Below are 19814 nucleotides of genomic sequence, written 5' to 3' on the forward strand. Positions count from 1 at the left end.
TCGTTCAGTGTTCATCTCAAGGTAGGACACCAGCCGTGTGCATATTAATAGGGTAAAAAGCTCTACAAGCACTCCATTAACATTCCAATAACGTTCCAGCAACATTACTTACTTATTGGCAGTTAGCATTAGCAGAGTACAGTTCAACAAAGGGCGTGGCTCAGTAAGAGCTCCTCACTGCGTCTGTTCAATAGCCTGCTGTGTGATAGCCAGGTGAAAGCCACTTCTGTACGCAACTCCCATGGTCAATGCTAATTTGACACCGGTGCTATTTTCTCCGATCGAATTGGCAGTGTGTGTACTGGGGGGGGCTAGTACCAGCCCTGGTTGCCGGACCCTCTACGTTCCCCTCTACATAGAGAACAGGACCAATGACGAGGGCCCAATGACCTTTCCAATCCAGCCAGCCAGCTGTCTCTGACTTGCACCGCATGTGGGCTTCTCCCAACCGGTGGTGCTCTCTCTCATGTCAGGGCGAGCGTGGAAATGTACCACACACTAGCAAAGACACACTCGGGTCTCTTCTTTCTCTCACATACACACTCAAAAGTTCAGTCGAGCACACACACACAGACACAGTGTAGGCTAGTGCTGCTGAACGTACAGAGCATCCTCATCTGACAAGTTTAATCTAGGCCAGAATGATCAATGCTCTGTGCTAGCGCTTTTGAACGTCACTAATTACATACAACGATAATGTCACAGATCTGTTTGAACAAGTTATGCAAATGGAACCGATATGAATCCTTTCTTGCATGACGGCAAGCCTTGTTGATTGTTGACACATGCACAGAAAGCAAATGCACAGCAAAGCTTAGAGAGCCTTTAAAGGGAGAAACTAATGTTACATTGCACATGCTAGTTTGGTTCTGTGTTTACAAGATTCCATTTGCAAATAATTAATTTGATTCCTGTCAGTAAGGAATTTTCATTTATTTGATTGCTCAGTCAATTCATTGAAGCATAGATACAATAGCCGTCCTCTAATATGCACATGTCCCTGTGTCCATTCTGGTGCTGTTAGACCATATCTTTTTTAAATGCCTGGAATTTTAGCCTGTTCAGGTGGGAGTTTGTGACCCAGATCATGACATCACAAACTGATCTTATTATTCTGACTAATAACCAGTCATCTTTTATTTGCATATGTATCCTCCAAATTTGAAGGGGGTAAGCAGGGTAGGCTCATAGAGATCCTATTACATTACTTATTCTATAGGAAGGCTTTAGAGCAGGGTTACTCAACTCTTACCAAACGAGGTCCATAGCCTGCTGGTTTTCTGTTCTAACTAATTCGTAATTGCACACACCTTGTGTCACAGGTCTAAAACGATCCCTGATTAGAGGGGAACCATAAAAAAAATGCAGTTAAACTGGCTTCGAGGTCCAGAATTGAGTTTGAGGGCTCTAGAATGTAGACTGTGTATATAAAAATGTATATCAACACGGCCACACAGTCAGACTGAGCCTTTCAATGGCAAAAGGAGGCTCAGGGAAATAAATTAGTAAACATACATTACATGACCAAAAGTATGTGGACACCTGCTACTCGAACATCTCATTCCAAAATCTTGGGCATTAAAATGGAGTTGGCCCCCCTTGTTGCTATAACAGGAAGGCTTTCCTTTAGTTGTGGGAACAGTGCTGCGGGGACTTGCTTTCATTCAGCCACAAGACCATTAGTGAGGTCGGGCACTGATGATTGGCCATTAGGCCTGGCTCGCAGTCGGCATTTCAATTCATCACAAAGGTGTTTGATGGGGTTGAGTTCAGGGCTCTGTGCAGGCCAGTCAAGTTCTTCCACACCGATCTCAACAAACCATTTCTGTATGGACTTCGCTTCGTGCACAGGGGCATTGTCATGCTGAAACAGGAAAGGGCCTTTTCTAAACTGTCGCAACAAAGTTGGTAGCACAGAATCGTCTAGAATATCATTGTATGCTGTAGCGTTAATATTTCCCTTCACTGGAACTAAGGGGCCTAGCCCAAACCATGAAAAACAGCCCCAGACAATTTATTCCTCCTCCACCAAACTTTACAGTTGACACTATGTGTTGGGGCAGGTAGCGTTCTCCTGGTATCTGCCAAACCCAGATTCGTCCGTCGGACTGCCAGATGGTGAAGCGTGATTCATCACTCCGGAGAACGTGTTTCCACTGATCCCAAGTCCAATGGCTGCATCTTTACACCACTCCAGCCAACGCTTGCATATGCGTATGGTGATCTTAGGCTTGTGTGCGGCTGCTCGGCCAATGAAACCCATTTCATGGAGCGCCCGACGAATAGTTATTGTGCTGATGTTGCTTCCAGAGGCAGTTTGGAACTCGTTAGTGAGTGTTGCAATCAATGTTTATGTTTAATGTTTACACGTTACACACGTCAGCACTCGGTGGCACAATAGCAGCACTTACAGTTGACCGGGGCAGCTCTAGCGGGGCAAAAATGTTACTTGTTGGAAAGGTGGCAGCCTTCTTCTGACGGTGCCACGTTGAAAGTCACTGTGCTCTTCAGTAAGGCCATTCTACTGCTAATGTTTGTCACATGGCTGTGTGCTCTACTTTATGCACCTGTCAGCAACGGGCTCCCGAGTGGCGCAGCGGTCTAAAGAACTGCATCTCAGTGCAAGAGTCATCACTGCAGTCCCTGTTTCATTTCCAGGCTGTATCACATCCAGCTGTGATTGGGAGTCCCATAGGGCTGCGCACAATTGGCCCAGCATCGTCCGGATTTGGCCGGTGTAGGCCGTCATTGTAAATAAGAATTTGTTCTTAACTGACTTGCCTAGTTAAATAAAATAAAAAATAAAGGATGTGGCTGAAATAGCTGAATCCACGAATTTGAAGTGGTTTCCACATACTTGTGTATATTTGGATTTATTTTCATGAAATAAACACAGTGATTTATTAGATTTACGCATATGATTTAAAAGTTCATTTGCAATCCAGATTAGGCTACTGTAGCTGTTGGTAGTGACTCGATAACGTTGATATTTTCTGGGTGACGTCTGTGTACGTTTGATGTTGTCATTAATGAGCATGTTCCCTTGTAATTATTCCCCTCACGACTCGTGTTCAAGTGTTTGTTCACCAGAGGAAGAACAAATATCCGAATGAACACCTCCCACTAGCTCACTGTAGTAGGAGACTAAATTTAGCAGCATTGCCACGGCGACATCCGCTGCACTAGTTACCTTCCATGCTTAACCTTCTGCAGGATAACCTTTATCCTGAAGAAACAGTGTTAGTGTAGGATATTAGCATATCATATTACCCTAGCATGTTACCATAGCATATTAGCATATATCCAATAATGGCGGTCCTTATTGAAAAGTAGGCTGAATTCGCTTCTTACAAGTGGGGAGTGTGCCTTTTTCTGGGAGGTTCATTTTCAGGGCTGTTTGGGGTGTTGACAGGCAGATTTAAATCCTGTTTGTCTATCCTGGCGATTGCTTTCTTCCCCTGACAACAAGACATGCAAATTAGCATTTGATGTGTTGCAGGTCCATTCAGGTTCCCCTTATTAGCTCCCAGGGGAGGGAACAATAAATATTGAATGTTTTTTTTTATTTTTTTATTTTATATATTTGAGATACGCATCCAGGAGGCAAGAGATGAATCTTGGAGATGATGAAAATCAAAGACACTCTCTCTCGCTCTCTTGACTTTAATGAAGTAGCTCAAATCCATTTAAAGTGTGTACATGTGCGTGTTTTTGGTTTCGAAGTAGATTTACGGGGAGATTTTGAGGTGCATGTCCACGGTTGATTTATGAAGTCTTCTATTGGCTTGTGATACGGTCTGGGATCACACACACACACACACACACACACACACACACACACACACACACACACACACACACACACACACACACACACACACACACACACACACACGAGGTCAGCCATCAGGAGCAACCTTTACCAGTTTGCTCATAAAACACATACACACACACTAGGGAGTCCTGAAACTACCAAGTTTCAATACAGGAATAATTCATATTTATCCCCAGATATCCAGGAAATACTGCAAAAATTGGAAGTGCCCATTTAAAACCAAGATATGGTCACTCAGGGTTCTCCCAAAAGAAGATTGCCACTGCGCCACATTGCCGTCTTGGTTGCACCGGTATGTGAAGATTTCACAGCAAGTGAAACTGATATTTAGTAGTGATAGCGTAACTTTCATCGCCAATTACATTGTTGTGAATTGTGAAACAGGCCGTTGATAAATTCAGAGCGTTATCATGTTCCTCAATTAATTCAGTGCATTTCAGCAGTAGGCCATGTCGATACAGAGCGTGCTCAGGACACACAGAGTGCAGGCCATAGCGTTGTCGAATCATAAACACTTTGTAACGGCAGTCAAACAAAAGTAAAATGACCAAAGTTGCTAAGCTTGCTCGATAACTTCCAAATAACTTCCAACTTCCAATATCTCCTATTTGGCAAAATGTAGTTGATGATTATGCAGATAGCAGATCAGCTCATGAATAACGGCGATAAAGAGAGGAAATTGTTTAAATAGCAAGGTGTCTTAACAGGGACCAACTCTGTAAAAATATAATTATAATTAAATCCATATCTACCCTCATACCGTTTGTTGATCACAAATCCAATACCGAAGCTCTCAATGGGAAGCAATATGAAACAATGCAGAAAAGCGGGGGAAATGTTATAGTGGTATTTTGACATGCATACGGAGACGTGCTTTGATAATGCTACCTTTGGATTACAGAATACAATTAGGAATTTTCATGTGAGTCAGGATGTTGGGTTTCAGTGGGACTGATTTAAGGCTGCTATGTGAGTCAATAGATCAATAATGCTAAATTGTAGCCTAAATCCAGTGTATGCTAAATGTTTCTGATCAGAATTTTTTTTATCAGTTTTTTATCAGTTAACAGTGTTTGCTAATTTATTCAAAACAAAAAACTGAAATATCACATTTACTTAACTATTCAGACCCTTTACTCAGTACTTTGTTATAGCAAAGCGATTAAGTCCTCTTGAGTATGACGCTACAGGCTTGGCACACCTGTATTTGGGGAGTTTCTCCCATTCTTCTCTGCAGATCCTCTCAAGCTCTGTCAGGTTGGATGGGGAGAGTTGCTGCACATCTAATTTCAGGTCTCTCCAGAGATGTTCGATCGGGTTCACGTCCGGGCTCTGGCTGGGCCACTCAAGGACATTCAGAGACTTGTCCCCAGCCACACCTTCATTGTCTTGGCTGTGTGCTTCGGGTGGTTGTCCTGTTGGAAGGGGAACCCGTCACCCAGTCTGAGGTCCTGAGAGCTCTGCTGCCACCACCATGCTTCACCATAGGGATGGTGCCAGGTTTCCTCTAGAAGTGACGCTTGGCATTCAGGCCAAAGAGTTCAATCTTGGTTTCATCAGATCAGAGAATCTCTTTTCTGAAAGTCTTTTGGTGCAGTTTGGCAAATTCCAAGCAGGTTGTGATGTGCTTTTTACTGAGGAGTGGCCACTCTACCATAAAGGCCTGCTTGGTGGGGTGCTGTAGAGATGGTTGTCCTTCTAGAAGGTTCTCCCATCTCCAAAGAGGAACTCTAGAGCTCTGTCAGACTGCCCATCGGGTTCTTGTTCACCTCCCTGACCAATGCCCTTCTCCCCCGATTGCACAGTTTGGCCCGGTGGCCAGCATTAGGAAGAGTCTTGATTGTTCCAAACTTCTTCCATTTATGAAAGCTGGAAGCCACAGTGTTCTTGGGGACCTTCAATGCTGCAGACATTTGTTTGGGACTTTCAATGCTGCAGACATTTGTTGGTGCCCTTCCACAGATCTGTACTTCAACACAATCCTGTCTCGGTGCTCTGCGGACAATTTGGTTCGACCTCACGACTTTGTTTTTGCTCTGACATGCACTGTCAACTGTGGAACTTTATATAGACAGGTGTGTGCCTTTCCAAATAATTTCCAATCAATTTGAATTTACCACAGGTGGACTCCAAGTTGTAGAAACATGTCAAGGAGCATCAATTGAAACAGGAGGCACCTGAGCTCAATTTCGAGTCTCATAGCAAAGGGTTTGAATACGGTATTTTTGCAAAAACTTGTTTTTGCTTTGTCATTATGGGGAGATTGTGTAGATTGCTGAGCTTTTTTTTTTAATGTAATCCATTTTAGAATAAGGCTGTAACGTAACAAAATGTTGAAAAAGTGAAATGGTCTGAATCCTTTCGAAGGCACTGTACATGAGCAAATTAGAATAAAGATGATCATTAGCACTCACCTCAATTTATCTATTTCCCCAGCCAAATTGTTAGCAAATATTCAAATGGAGATTCCCCACGCTTGTCTCAAAGCATTGTGATGATGCTGTCCAAATCAAAATGGTGCCTGAAATGATCATATAGTTCAAACTCGGTCCTGTCCTGCCACCCCCCACACACACACACGGTCGCGGCCAGCTGTGCCAAACCTGCGTCTGTAGTGATGCTTCCAGTGCCTTAGACTGTTGCGCCACATGGGAGATGATGAGAACTCTAAACTGTATTCGGGTCTTATCTGCAGTCCGTCAGTGTCAATTATGCGTGTTCTTTGAATTTATGGCAACTTAGTGTGAAGTAAATACGCGAAGCTCAACCTGTTTGAACAATGTGCTGCACATGTTGTGGAATTGCATTAGTGCGACCTTGGTGTAAAATGTTGTAATTTCCCAGGTCTTGTCATTTAATTTTTTCGGGAAATGTGAAGAGTGGTCCCTGGACAGTCCCGGAATACTGGTTACCCGTGTTAATCCCTAATACATGCTGACTTGAAGAAGCAAGTACATCATTTGTCACCTAACTCTGCTGCGGTTTCTCCCCACTCTATTTTGCGGTTGCTTTGGCATTTTAGAGAGCACTTCAGGGCTTATTTTGATTTAAGTGGGTATACACAACATGTTGGTGATGATCTCCAACACGTAGGGGAATCATATCAAAGGTAGTAATACTTGAATTCATTCCATACAAACCAAATTGTGCTCACTCAGATATTAAATTTTCACACCTTTTTAGCACAGTTCCAGCAACTATGGTGGATGTCTAACCAGGTTAAGTACAGCTTGGTTTTTCTTGGCTTGGCTTGGCTTGGCTCGTTGGTTTGAAAAACTAGACTGCACACGGCCTGCCAGTTGTAATGATGAGTGTTTGTCTCTGTCTGTGCCCTGCAGTCCAGAGTCAGAACCTGGTGACGGACAATGTGGCGGTGGTGGAGGGAGAGGTGGCCGTCATCAGCTGCCGGGTGAAGAACAACGACGACTCGGTCATCCAGCTCCTCAACCCCAACAGACAGACAATCTATTTCAGAGACGTCCGACGTGAGTACCACACATACACACAGACAGGCATACATTCACTCACACACACGCACAGAGACAAGCATACACACACACACCTTGGAAATAGATAGGCCTGTTACACTGAGTGTACAAAACATTAAGAATACCTGCTCTTTCCATGGCATAGACTGACCAGGTGAAAGCTATGATCCCTTGTTGATGTCCCTTGTTAAATACACTTAAATACACTCCTGTGTGTATCAAGAATGGTCCACACAAAGGACATCCATCCAACTTAACACAACTGTGGGAAGCATTGGAGTCAACATGGGCCAGCATCTCTCTGTGGAATGCTAGCCCGTCTGGGCATGGACACCTTGAAGAGTCCATGCTCAGACGAATCTGTTCAGATGGCAAAAGTGTGCAGTGCAAATCAAAATTAGGAAGGTGTTCCTAATGTTTGGTATACTCAGTGTAGTTCTACATTGACACACATACACATACTGTCATCAAGTCTACAATAATCTTTCGGTCCACTTCAAAATCAAATCAGATAAAAAATGTATTTGTCACATATTTAGCAGATGTTAATACGAGTGGAGCAAAATGCTTGTGTTCCTAGCTCCAATAGTGCAGTAGTATCTAGCAATTCACAACAATACACACAGATCTCTAAGTAAAATAATGGAATTAAGAAATATAAATATTAAGACGAGCATTGTCGGTGTGACATTGACTAGAATACAGTGTATACATATGAAATGAAAAAAACAGTATGTGAACATTATTAAGGTGACCAGTGTTCCATTATTAAAGTGACTAGTGATTCCATGTCTATGTACGGCACATAGGGCAGCAGCCTCTAAGTTGAACGGTTGAGTAACAGTGTGGTAGCCAGCTAGTGATGGCAGTCTGACGGCCTTGAGATAGAAGCTGTTTTTCAGTCTCTCGGTCCAAGCTTTGATGCACCTGTACTGACCTCGCCTTCTGGATGATAGCAGGGTGAACAGGCCGTGGCTTGGGTGGATATCCTTGATGATCTTTTTGGCCTTCCTGTGACATCGGGTGCTGTAGCTATCCTGGAGGGCAGGCAGTGTGCCCCCGGTGATGCGTTGGGCAGACCGCACCACTCTCTAGAGAGCCATGCAGTTGCAGGCGGTGAAGTTTCTGTACCAGGCGGTGATACAGCCAGACAAGATGCTCTCAAATTTCTTCAGCCTCCTGAGGTTGAAAAGGTACTGTTGCGCCATCTTCACCACACTGTCTGTGTGGGTGGACAACTTCAGATTGTCAGTGATGTGTACGCCAAGGAACTTGAGGCTTTTGACCTTCTCCACTGCGGTCCCGTCGATGTGGATGTGGGTGTGCTCCCTCTTCTGTCTCCTGAAGTCCACGATTAGGTCCTTTGTTTTGTTGACGTTGAGGGAGAGGTTATTTTCCTGGCACCACTCCGCCAGGGCCCACACCTCCTCCCTGTAGGCTGCCTGGTCATTGTTGGTAATCAGGCCTACTACTGTTGCTACTACAAACTTGATGATTGCATTGGAGTTTGTGCGTGACCACGCAGTCATGGGTGAACAGGAGGAGGATCAGTATAGTGGAGGTGTTGTTTCCTACCTTCACCACCTGAGGGCGGCCCGTCAGGAAGTCCAGGATCCAGTTGCACAGGGCGGGGTTCAGACCCAGGGCCCCGAACTGATTGAGCTTGGAGGGTACTATGGCGTTGAAGGCGGCGCTGTAGTCAATGAACAGCATTCTTACATAGGTATTCCTCTTGTCCAGATGGGATAGGGCAGTGTGCAGTACGATGACGATTGCATTGTCTGTGGATATATTGGGGCGTTATGCACATTAGAGTTGGTCTAGGGTGTCAGGTAAAGTGCAGGTGATATGATCCTGAACCAGCCTCTCAAAGCACTTCATGATGACAGAAGTGAGTGCTACAGGGCGATTGTCATTTAGTTCAGCTGCCTTTGCTTGGGTACAGGAAAATGGTGGACATCTTGAATCAAGTGGGGACAGCAGACTGGGATAGGGAGAGATTGAATATGTCCGTAAACACTCCAGCCAGCTGGTCTGCGCATGCTTTGAGGACACGGCTAGGAATGCCTTCTGGGCCAGCAGCCGTGTGAGGGTTAACGCGCTTAAATGTCTTACTAACGACGGCCACGGAGAACGAGAGCCCACAGTCCTCGGGAGTAGGCTGCGTCGATGGCACTGTGGTATCCTCAAAAGCAGGTGAAGAAGGTGTTTTGCTTGTCCGTGAGCAAGACGTCAGTGTCCGCGAAGTGGCTGGTTTTCCCTTTGATTGTCTGGAGTCCCTGCCACATACAGTTGAAGTTTACATACACCTTATCCAAATACATTTAAACTCAGTTTTTCACCATTCCTGACATTTAATCCTAGTAAAAATTCCCTGTTTTAGGTCAGTTAGTATCACCACTTTATTTTAAGAATGTGAAATGCCAGAATAATAGTAGAGAGAATGATTTATTTCAGCTTTTATTTCTTTCATCACATTTCCAGTGCATCAGAAGTTTACATACACTCAATTAGTATTTAGTTGCATTGCCTTTAAATTGTTTAACTTGGGTCAAACGTTTCGGGTAGCCTTCCACAAGCTTCCCACAATAAGTTGGGGGAATTTTGGCTCATTCCTCCTGACAGAGCTGGTGTAACTGAATCAGGTTTGTAGACCTCCTTGTTCACACATGCTTTTTCAGTTCTGTCCACACATTTTCTATAGGATTGAGGTCAGGCCTTTGTGATGGCCCTCCAATACCTTGACTTTGTTGTCCTTAAGCCATTTTGCTACAACTTTGGAAGTATGCTTGGGGTCATTGTCCATTTGGAAGACCCATTTGCAACCAAGCTTTAACTTCCTGACTGATGTCTTGAGATGTGTGCTTCACGGTTGGGATGGTGTTCTTCGGCTTGCAAGCCTCCCCCTTTTTCCTCCAAACATAACAATGGTCATTATGGCCAAACAGTTATCTTTTTGATTCCTCAGACCAGAGGACATTTCTCTAAAAAGTACGATCTTTGCCCCCATGCGCAGTTGCAAACCGTAGATTGTCTTTTTTTATGGCGATTTGGAGCAGTGGCTTATTCCTTGCTGAGCGGCCGTTCAGGTTCTGTCAATATAGGAATTGTTTTACTGTGGATATAGATACTTTTGTACGTGTTTCCTCCAGCATCTTTACAAGGTCCTTTACTGTTGTTCTGGGATTGATTTGCACTTTTCGGCACCAAAGTACGTTCATCTGTAGGAGACAGAACGCGTCTTCTTCCTGAGTGGTATGACATCTGCATGGTCCCATGGTGTTTTTACTTGCATACGATTGTTTGTACAGATTAACGTGGTACCTTCAGGCGTTTGGAAATTGCTCCCAAGGATGAACCAGAGTTGTGGAGATCTACAATTTTTTTCTGAGGTCTTGGCTGATTTCTTTTGATTTCCCCATGATGTCAAGCAAAGAGGCACTGAGTTTGAAGGTCGGCCTTGAGATACATCCACAGGTACACCTCCAATTGACTCAAATGATGTCAATTAGCCTATCAGAAGCCTCTAAAGCCATGACATACTTTTCTGGAATTTTCCAAGCTGTTTAAAGGCACAGTCAACTTAGTGTATGTACACTTCGGACCCACTGGAATTGTGATACAAATAAGTAAAATAATCTGTCTGTAAACAATTGTTGGAAAAATTACTTGTCATGCACAGAGTAGATGTCCTAACCAAAACTATAGTTTGTTAACATGAAATGTGTGGAGTGGTTGAAAAACAAGTTTTAATGACTCCAACCTAAGTGTATGTAAATCTCCGATTTCAACTGTACGTGTCTGAGCCATTGAATTGTGACTCCGCTTTGTCTCTTTACTAATGTTTTGCTGTTTGATTGCCTTACGGAGGGCATAACTGCACCGTTTGTATTTGACCATATTCCCAGTCACCTTGTCATAAATGCGGTGGTTCGGGCTTTCAGTTTTGCGCGAATACTGCGATCTAACCACGTTTTTTTGTTTGGGTAGATTTTAATTGTCAGTGGGAACAACATCCCCTATACACTTCCTGATGAACTCAGTCACCTTGTCAGTGTATACGTCAATGTTATTCTCAGAGAACAACCGGGAACATATCTTGATCCGGGTGGGTCCGGGTGATCAAAACAATCTTGAAGCATGGATTCCGATTGGTCAGACCAGTGTTGAATTGACTTTAGCACGAGTACTTCCTGTTTGAGTTTCTGCCTATAGGAAAGGAGGAGCAGATTAGAGTTGTGATCAGATTTGACGAACGGAGGGCGGGGAAAAGACCTTGTAGCCAACCCAGAATGGAGTGTACCAGTGGTCCAGAGTTTTTGAAGCGCGTGTACTATAACATCAGTAGCGTTTTCCTCAAATTTGCTACAGATGTTATTATACTGAACAAAAATATATACGGAACATGTAAAGTGTTGGTCCCATGTTTCATGACCTGAAATAAAAAGATCCCAGAAATGTTCTATATGTTCTATATGCAATCTAATTTTGTGCACATTATCTGGCAACAGCACCACCAGAGCTGTTGCCACATAATTGAGTGTTTCTCTACCATAAGCCGCCTCCAACGTTGTTTTAGAGAATTTGTCAGTACGTCCATCCAGCCTCACAACCGCAGACCATGTGCACCACGCCAGCCCAGGATCTCCACATCTGGCTTCTTCACATGTGAGACCTTTTTTTTAGTGGTCTTTGACCAACAGATGCCTATCTGTTTCCCCAGTCATTTGAAATCCATAGATAAGGGCCTAATGAATTGATTTCAATTGACTGATTTCCTTATATTAACTGTAAATCAGTCAAATATTTGAAATGTTTGCTTGTTGCGTTTTATTTTTTTGTTCAGTGTGGTACTCTCCACTCGCACACACATTCATTTGAAGAGGTTGGATATACACCCACACACACAAACATACACACAAACATACAGTATAGTTATACATACAGTATAACACTTTTGCAACAAGTTCCCAAGTCCTGTCTACTAGTCTTCAGGCATGAGTGTACACACACTCACACACACACACACACACACACACACACACACACACACACACACACACACACACACACACACACACACACACACACAGAGAAGCAGCCACGTCCTCGGAAGGTCTCCCATCTATCTCTGACGCATCCAACGTTGTGTCCCTCCCTCCCTTTGCACCAACACAAACTTCTTCCTCACACAACTACACAGCCACTCAGCCATGTCCTCAAGATCCCCATCGCATGCATAAATCGCGCCTCGTGTTTTTCTGTTTCGCTGGGGCACCAAATACCAAGCCCACAGCTGGCTGTCAAGGGCATCTCATCTTTTGACGGGGCGCCTTGATCTCTTGTGATCTTTTCCCAAGAACACTCTGGCATTTCACTGCAGCTGCACTGTTTAATTATAGCTTGGCTCTGCTACCAGCCTCCCCTGGAATATCATATTGGGCCCCTCCAACTAAAATCCATATTGGGGGGGGGGGGAAAGGAGAGAGAGAAAGAGAGGAGAGAGCTTTGACATTGACATCCTGTGACCCCACTTCAAGGGAGCGGTCATAGCCCTGTGTGGTGAGGGGGCCTCACCTCCTCCCAGGCTTAGCCCTCTGCACACAAAGTGAGCACACACAAACACACACACACACACACACACATACACACAATGATATACTGTAGGCACACTTAACGAGTTAAGAGACACACACACGCTTTTGGACTGGCATTCACAGTGAAGAGACAGACACTTGATACCTACCTGTACAATGGATAAACAGCCATACTTTTGAAGGCCAGGGTGTGTGCGGGGTCCCCTGGGCCCCGGATGGTACCTGTCTGAAAGCAGCCTCTGCATTACCAAAGGACACCTTTACCTTACCTTGACCACTACAGCTCCCAATCTCTTAAAGAAGACCTCACCTCCATCTCCTCTGGTTTTTCAAGACACTGACCCGGCCATTAAGGGGACGGCAGCAGCCAAGCCAAAAGTTCACCCTCTCTGATCTTTCCGCCCCTCACTTTATCATTTAAAGGTGTCTCTCTCTCCGGCGCCGTTCAAAGGTGAGAAAACCGCATGGAATCAGCTAAAGGGCCATGGGAGAAGAGGAGGGTTGGGCGCCACGATTCCCTTTTCTACAACACTTGAAGTGTGTGTGTGCGAGTGTATTGTGTCTGCATATGTGCGTGCATGTGTGTGGTGGGGGTCTGTCAGAGGAGCCAAATTACCCTCCCCCACCTACCTTCGCCCTCTCTCGCTCCTTAATAAAACTTTAATGGGCTCCTCTCAAAAAGTAGCCGGGTCCACTAATCAGAATTGATTGCCGCCACTTAGGAAGAACCCAGAAGCTTGTCTCCAAGAAGCTGGAGCCAGCCCTCCTCGATGAAACCAGGGAGAAACGACGCAAATGATATACAATGAGAGAGAGAGGGAGAAAAGAGAGAAAGAAAGAAGAAAGGAATAACCCATTGCAGCCATCAAAGTTGAGTTTATCTCATCTTTATATATTTTTTTTGCTCTGCTATGAATTGGAGTTTATTTTCCCCCCTTTTGTGTTTACAGTCAGCTTCATTTCATTGCAGAGATTGCCAGGACTCAATGGATGTGGCTGGGTGTGTTTGTGCAGCCTTTTGAGCCCCATCATCCGTTTCCTCGACGGTGCCAAACGGACCTTTGGCTATTTGTGATAACACGAAAATAAGCAATGTATATTCAACACCACTTTAGGCGACTGTCCACCCCTCGCGAATGGAAATGAGTGGCATTTAAAAAAATAAAATAAAAATGGCATTGTCTGCGTTGATCTGACCCAGGCAAATGAATTTGAAATCTTGGACAGAAAGTCCTCTGTTTTATTATTTCATACTATTTCATACCTAAGTAGGATCACTTTATTCATGAGATGGCTTGGGGTCTTCTGATACGAGGTAAATAACAAAAGAGACGAATTGAGTGATGCAATACCCTCCAAAACCAATTATGTTTTTTGAATACTCTTGCAATGTGAACAGTGAATCAGTTTTATTTTGAAGAAAGCTGTTTATTCATTTTCATAGAGAGCCTGTTTGTTTGGTTGTAGAGAGGCTGCATGAAGAACATTGACTTTGGTTTTCACAATCTAATTCAAGACCACCATAGAAATGAAACATATACATTCCCTAAAATAAAATGTATACTGTACAAACGTTCCTCCAAGTCTCTGCCTTGTGTGGGTGGGTGTTACATAAAATAAATGTGCTAGTTTTGAAACTCCTATAGCTGCTGTATTCAAGTTTGAATCAGCAGGAATAGTCTACTGCTGTGTTTTGAGACTTCCACAGCGACAACCCCCCACCCCACACTTGATCCAAAGACTTTGTTTTCATTAATGTTACCAAAATCCTCCTGGCAAGCATGCTTCAATTCTAATTACAATTGTCAGAATTGCTCCGTCTCTCCTCAGCCGAACTCATGATGAGGGAGAAAGGGGTGGAAAAAGAGAAGAAAGGGAGAGGGGTCATCCTCCATGTTGTAGCACCTCTGAACCCAAAGAAGAAGGGGATCGGGAGAAATACCTAAGAAATACCTCGCCAGGCATGCTTTGACATTCCTGGAATTCATTTGTTTGCGAAGCGTCCTGCTTGCCTTTTCTTTACCGTCCATATCTATTATTCCGTCTGAAATGTACTGCAGTTTCCAACCCTGCTGTGTGACTGGGCTATTTCCCATTGTTTCCTTGTCCTTGTTCTTCTTTGTGTCTGTTTTCTCCCTGTTCCTTGCCACTATGAATCATATTCCCACATATTGTTTTGATCAAGTGTTTGTTGCCTCACCAGTGTCTCTCCACACTTGTTTTTACTGTGTTGTCATTGCCTTTTTTTGCCCACTTCTGTCTGCCCCTGTGTTTGTACCTTCCAAGAAGTACATTATCTGAGAAACCCTCTGCCAAACTAAAGGAAATGAAAGAACGAATCAACATCGAAATACTTTCTTTTTCAGTTAGTTTTCTTTAGTGGAATTGCTTTCCACTTCTAGTGCCTTTGTTTTCCTTGAACTCACCCCATTGGACAGCACTGCTGCGGCAGGAGCTAGTGGGGACAAGCTGCGTGTCCATTCCCGGGCTCCCCCGTGGTGAGCTGGATGTCGCGGGCGGGCGTCGTTGTTGTGCCGTAATGGGGACATGGCGGGCCACTGAACCCTCACAACATGGCGACGCTTGTGTCCAGGAACAACATCACTGCACAAGTGAAAGGCTATGTTCCCTGTTGAACACAGAGCTTTTGTGTTGTCAAGCCCTAACACTGTTGTACCATCCAAAAATGTATCAGTGTTCAGTTTCTCACCACCTCCAATTCTCTCAGTTTTTTTGGCCAAAGCCACATCTGTGTTGTTGATATACACTACCTTTCAAAAGTTTGGGGTCACTCAGAAGTGTTCTTGTTTTTGAAAGACAAGCAAAACATTTTGTCCATTAAAATAACATCAAATTGATCAGAAATACAGTGTAGACATTGTTAATGTTGTAAATGACTATTGTAGCTGGAAATGGAAAATCTACATAGGCGTACAGAGGCCCATTATCAGCAACCATCACTCCAGTGGCACGTTGTTTTAGCTAATCCTAGTTTATCATTTTAAAAGGCTAATTGATAATTAGAAAACCCTTTTGCAATTATGTTAGCACAGCTGAAAACTGTTGTGCTGATGAAATAAGCAATAAAACTGGCCTTTAGACTAGTTCAGTCTCTGGAGCATCAGCATTTGTGGGTTCGATTACAGGCTTAAAATATCCAGAAATAAATAACTTTCTTCTGAAACTCTTCAGTATTCCTTTTCTGAGAAATGATGGCTAGAAATTGCCAAGAAACTGAAGATCTCGTACAACGTTGTGTACTACTCCCTTCACAGAAGAGCGCAAACTGTCTCTAACCAGAAAAGAAAGAGGGGTGGGAGGCCCCGGTGCACAATTGAGTGTCTAGTTTGAGAAGCAGACGTCTGGACAGGTCCTCAACTGGCAGCTCCATTAAATAGTACCCTCAAAACACCAGTCTCAACATCAACAGTGAAGAGGCGAATCCGGGATGCTGGCCTTCTTAGCAGAGTTCCTCTGTCCAGTGTCTGTGTTCTTTTGCCTATCTTAATCTTTTATTTTTATTGGCCAGTATGAGAGATGTCTTTTTCTTTGCAACTCTGCCTAGAAGGCCAGCTTCTTGGAGTCGCCTCTTCACCGTTGATGTTGAGACTACAATTTAGCATGCAATTGGCACGCTTGCTGTCCATCAGAGCTGTTGCCAGAGAGCTAAATGTTCTCTACCATAAGCCTCCTCCAAAGTCGTTGTAGATAATTTGGCAGTACATCCAACCATACACAACTGCAGACCACGTGTAACCACGCCGGCCCAGGACCTCCACATCCGGATTTTTCACCTATCAGGATCCTCTGAGACCAGCCACCCAGACAGCTGATGAAACTGTGGGTTTGCACAACCAAATAATTTCTGAACAAACTGTCAGAAACCTTCTCAGGGAAGCTCATATGTGTGCTCGTCGTCCTCACCAGGGTCTTAACCTGACTGCAGTTAGGTGTCATAACTGACTTCAGTGGGCAAATGCTCACCTTCGATGGCCTCTTGCTTGCTGGAGAAGTGTGCTCTTCACGGATGAATCCCGGTTTATCTATACCAGGCAGATGGCAGACAGCGTGTATGGCGTCGTGCGGGCTAGCGGTTTGCTGATGTCGACGTTGTGAACAGAGGTGGTGGCGGTGGGGTTATGTTATGGGCAGGCATAAGCTATGGACAACGAACACAATTGCATTTTATCGTTGGCAATTTGAATGCACAGAGATACAGTGACGAGATCCTGAGGCTCATTGTCGTGCCATTCATCCGCCACCACCACCTCATGTTTCAGCATGATATTGCAAGGCCCCATGTCACAAGAATCTATACACAATTCATGGAAGCTGACAATGTCCCAGTTCTTCCATGGCCTGCATACCCACCAGACACGTCACCCATTGAGCATGTCTGTGATGCTCTGGATCGACGTGTACGGCAGTGTGTTCCAGTTCCCGCCAATATTCACCAACTTCGCACAGTCATTGAAGAGGAGTGGTACAACATTCCACAGGCCACAATCAAAAGCCTGATAAACTCTATGCAAAAGAGATGTTGCGCTGCATGAGGCAAATGGTGTTCACACCAGATAGTGACTGGTTTTCTGAACTACGTCCCTACCTTTTTTTTAAGGTATCTGTGACCAACGGATGCGTATCTGTATCCCCAGTCATGTGAAAGCCATCAATTATGAATTAATGAATTTATTTATTTTGACTGATGTCCTTATAAGAGCTGTAACTCAGTAAAATCTTTGAAATTCTTGCATGTTGCGTTTGTTCAGTATAAGTCCTCACGTTGGACTGACAGCCTCTCTTGCTCTCCTCCTGCTCTTTTCCTCTTTTTCCCATGCTTTTGGAATAAAAGCAAAAGAGCACGGCTAACCAGCTGGAACCAAGAACAATCAGCTTCACCCCATCCCCCATCGCCATCACTACCCTGGCTTTCATGTGCCCGCCGCTGCAAACTGTAATGATGCCAGATCATTTTGCTATTTGTTTCCATTTATTTATGTATTTATTCACGCTACCTCTTTTTATGTTGTTGGTTTCGCTCTTTTGAACTGGTCTGCTGTGGGTGAGAAGAAACGTGGCTTGGGGAGGGGAAGAAGACACAGAGAGCAATAAATGGCCGCTGTCAATCTGTTGGGGTTGGTGGGGGGAAGGTTTCATCTTAACCAGACGTTGGCATTCTCCGTTGGCATTCTCCATCGCGTGATCCAAGGCAAAACAAACCACTAATGGACTGCTCATTAGTCTGCGAGCTTGTGTGTGTGTGTGTGTGTGTGTGTGTGTGTGTGTGTGTGTGTGTGTGTGTGTGTGTGTGTGTGTGTGTGTGTGTGTGTGTGTGTGTGTGTGTCATTCAGCACACACTGCTGTTCTAATTAGGTGAGGGACCCTGAGCTGGATACGAAGACCTCAAAGTTAAGACTGGCGTTTGTTGTTTGGTTTGGTTAGCATCCCTCTATGTGAGCTCTCTCCATAGGGGGCAAGCAAGGTTTGCTGGATGTGATGGACTAGAGTCGGTAGTGTGGGAGTGAGCATATGACGACCACGTGCCTGTAGATTTTACCTCATACTTTAACTCTTAAAACTACACCTGGAACTCCACTCAAAGATACTCTCAGCTAGTAGGTCGACAGTCATTTTCATAGTCAGTGCATAACAATGACACTCTTTTGACCTACCCCCCCCCCCCTTCTATCGCTCCTTTTCTCTCTCTCCCTCTTTCTCTCCCTATCTCTCTTTCTTTGACCGTTCAGCCCTGAAAGATGCCCGCTTCCAGCTGGTGAACTTCTCGGACAATGAGCTGCGGGTGTCTCTGTCCAACGTGACCCTGTCTGACGAGGGGAGATACGTGTGCCAGTTGTACACAGACCCTCCACAGGAGGCCTACGCTGACATCACTGTGCTGAGTATGACTACACACACTTTTATTTGTATTTATTTTTATATTTCACCTTTATTTAACCAGGTAGGCCAGTTGAGAACAAGTTCTCATTTACAACTGCGATCTGGCCAAGATAAAGCAAAGCAGTGCGACAAAAACAACAACACAGAGTTACACATGGGATAAACAAACGTACAGTCAATAACACAATAGAAAAATATATGTACAGTGTAGTAAGGTTAGGGAGGTAAGGCAATAAATAGGCCATAGAGGCAAAATATTTACAATTTAGCATTAACACTGGAGTGATAGATGTGCAGATGATGATGTGCAAGTAGAGATACTGGGGTGCAAAAGAGCAATGACAACAACAAAAAACATTATGGGGATGAGGTAGTTGGATGTGCTATTGGCAGATGGGCTGTGTACAGGTACAGTGATCGGTAAGTTGCTCTGACAGCTGATGCTTAAAGTTAGAGAGGGAGATATAAGTCTCCAGCTTCAGTGATTTTTGCAATTTGTTCCAGTCATTGGCAGCAGAGAACTGGAAGGAAAGGCGGCCAAAGGGGGTGTTGGCTTTGGGGATGACCAAAGCTAACACACAATGTTTTTAGAAGGGAAATATGTCTTAGACCATCTACGTTGACATTAGTTATGAGAGTATGATTGAAAACACATACACACACACACACACACACAAAGCTATGTCTTACTATACTTGTGAGGACTTTTTGGAGACCAACAATTGATTCCCATTCTAAATACTATTTTCCCTAAATCTAACCCTTACCCTAACCTTAACCCTAAACCTAACCACTAACCCCTAATTCTAAACCTAACCTTAAACCTAATCCCTAAGTCTAAAATAGCCTTTTTACAAGTGGTAACTGGCAAAATGTCTTCACTATTCAGAATTGTAGTTGTTTTTCTATTCTTGTGAAGACCTCTGATACTCACAAGTATAGTAAAACATGTACACACACACATACACACACACACACACACACAGCTATCACTGG

At 44.2% G+C, this 19814-nt stretch overlaps 1 protein-coding gene across 5 annotated transcripts in view; it reads left to right on the forward strand.

The window, feature by feature from the left end:
• LOC139423208 (cell adhesion molecule 1-like) overlaps positions 1-19814 on the forward strand; it is a 434909-nt gene that overhangs the window by 343541 nt on the left and 71554 nt on the right. For all 5 annotated transcript variants that reach the window (XM_071174957.1, XM_071174958.1, XM_071174959.1 and 2 more), the window contains 2 exons: positions 7174-7320; positions 18668-18820. In XM_071174957.1, coding sequence (XP_071031058.1) covers positions 7174-7320; positions 18668-18820 — 300 coding nt within the window. The remainder of the gene's footprint in view (positions 1-7173; positions 7321-18667; positions 18821-19814) is intronic.

Source organism: Oncorhynchus clarkii, chromosome 12, assembly GCF_045791955.1.
Source record: "Oncorhynchus clarkii lewisi isolate Uvic-CL-2024 chromosome 12, UVic_Ocla_1.0, whole genome shotgun sequence".
NCBI classification, from domain to species: Eukaryota; Metazoa; Chordata; class Actinopteri; order Salmoniformes; family Salmonidae; genus Oncorhynchus; species Oncorhynchus clarkii.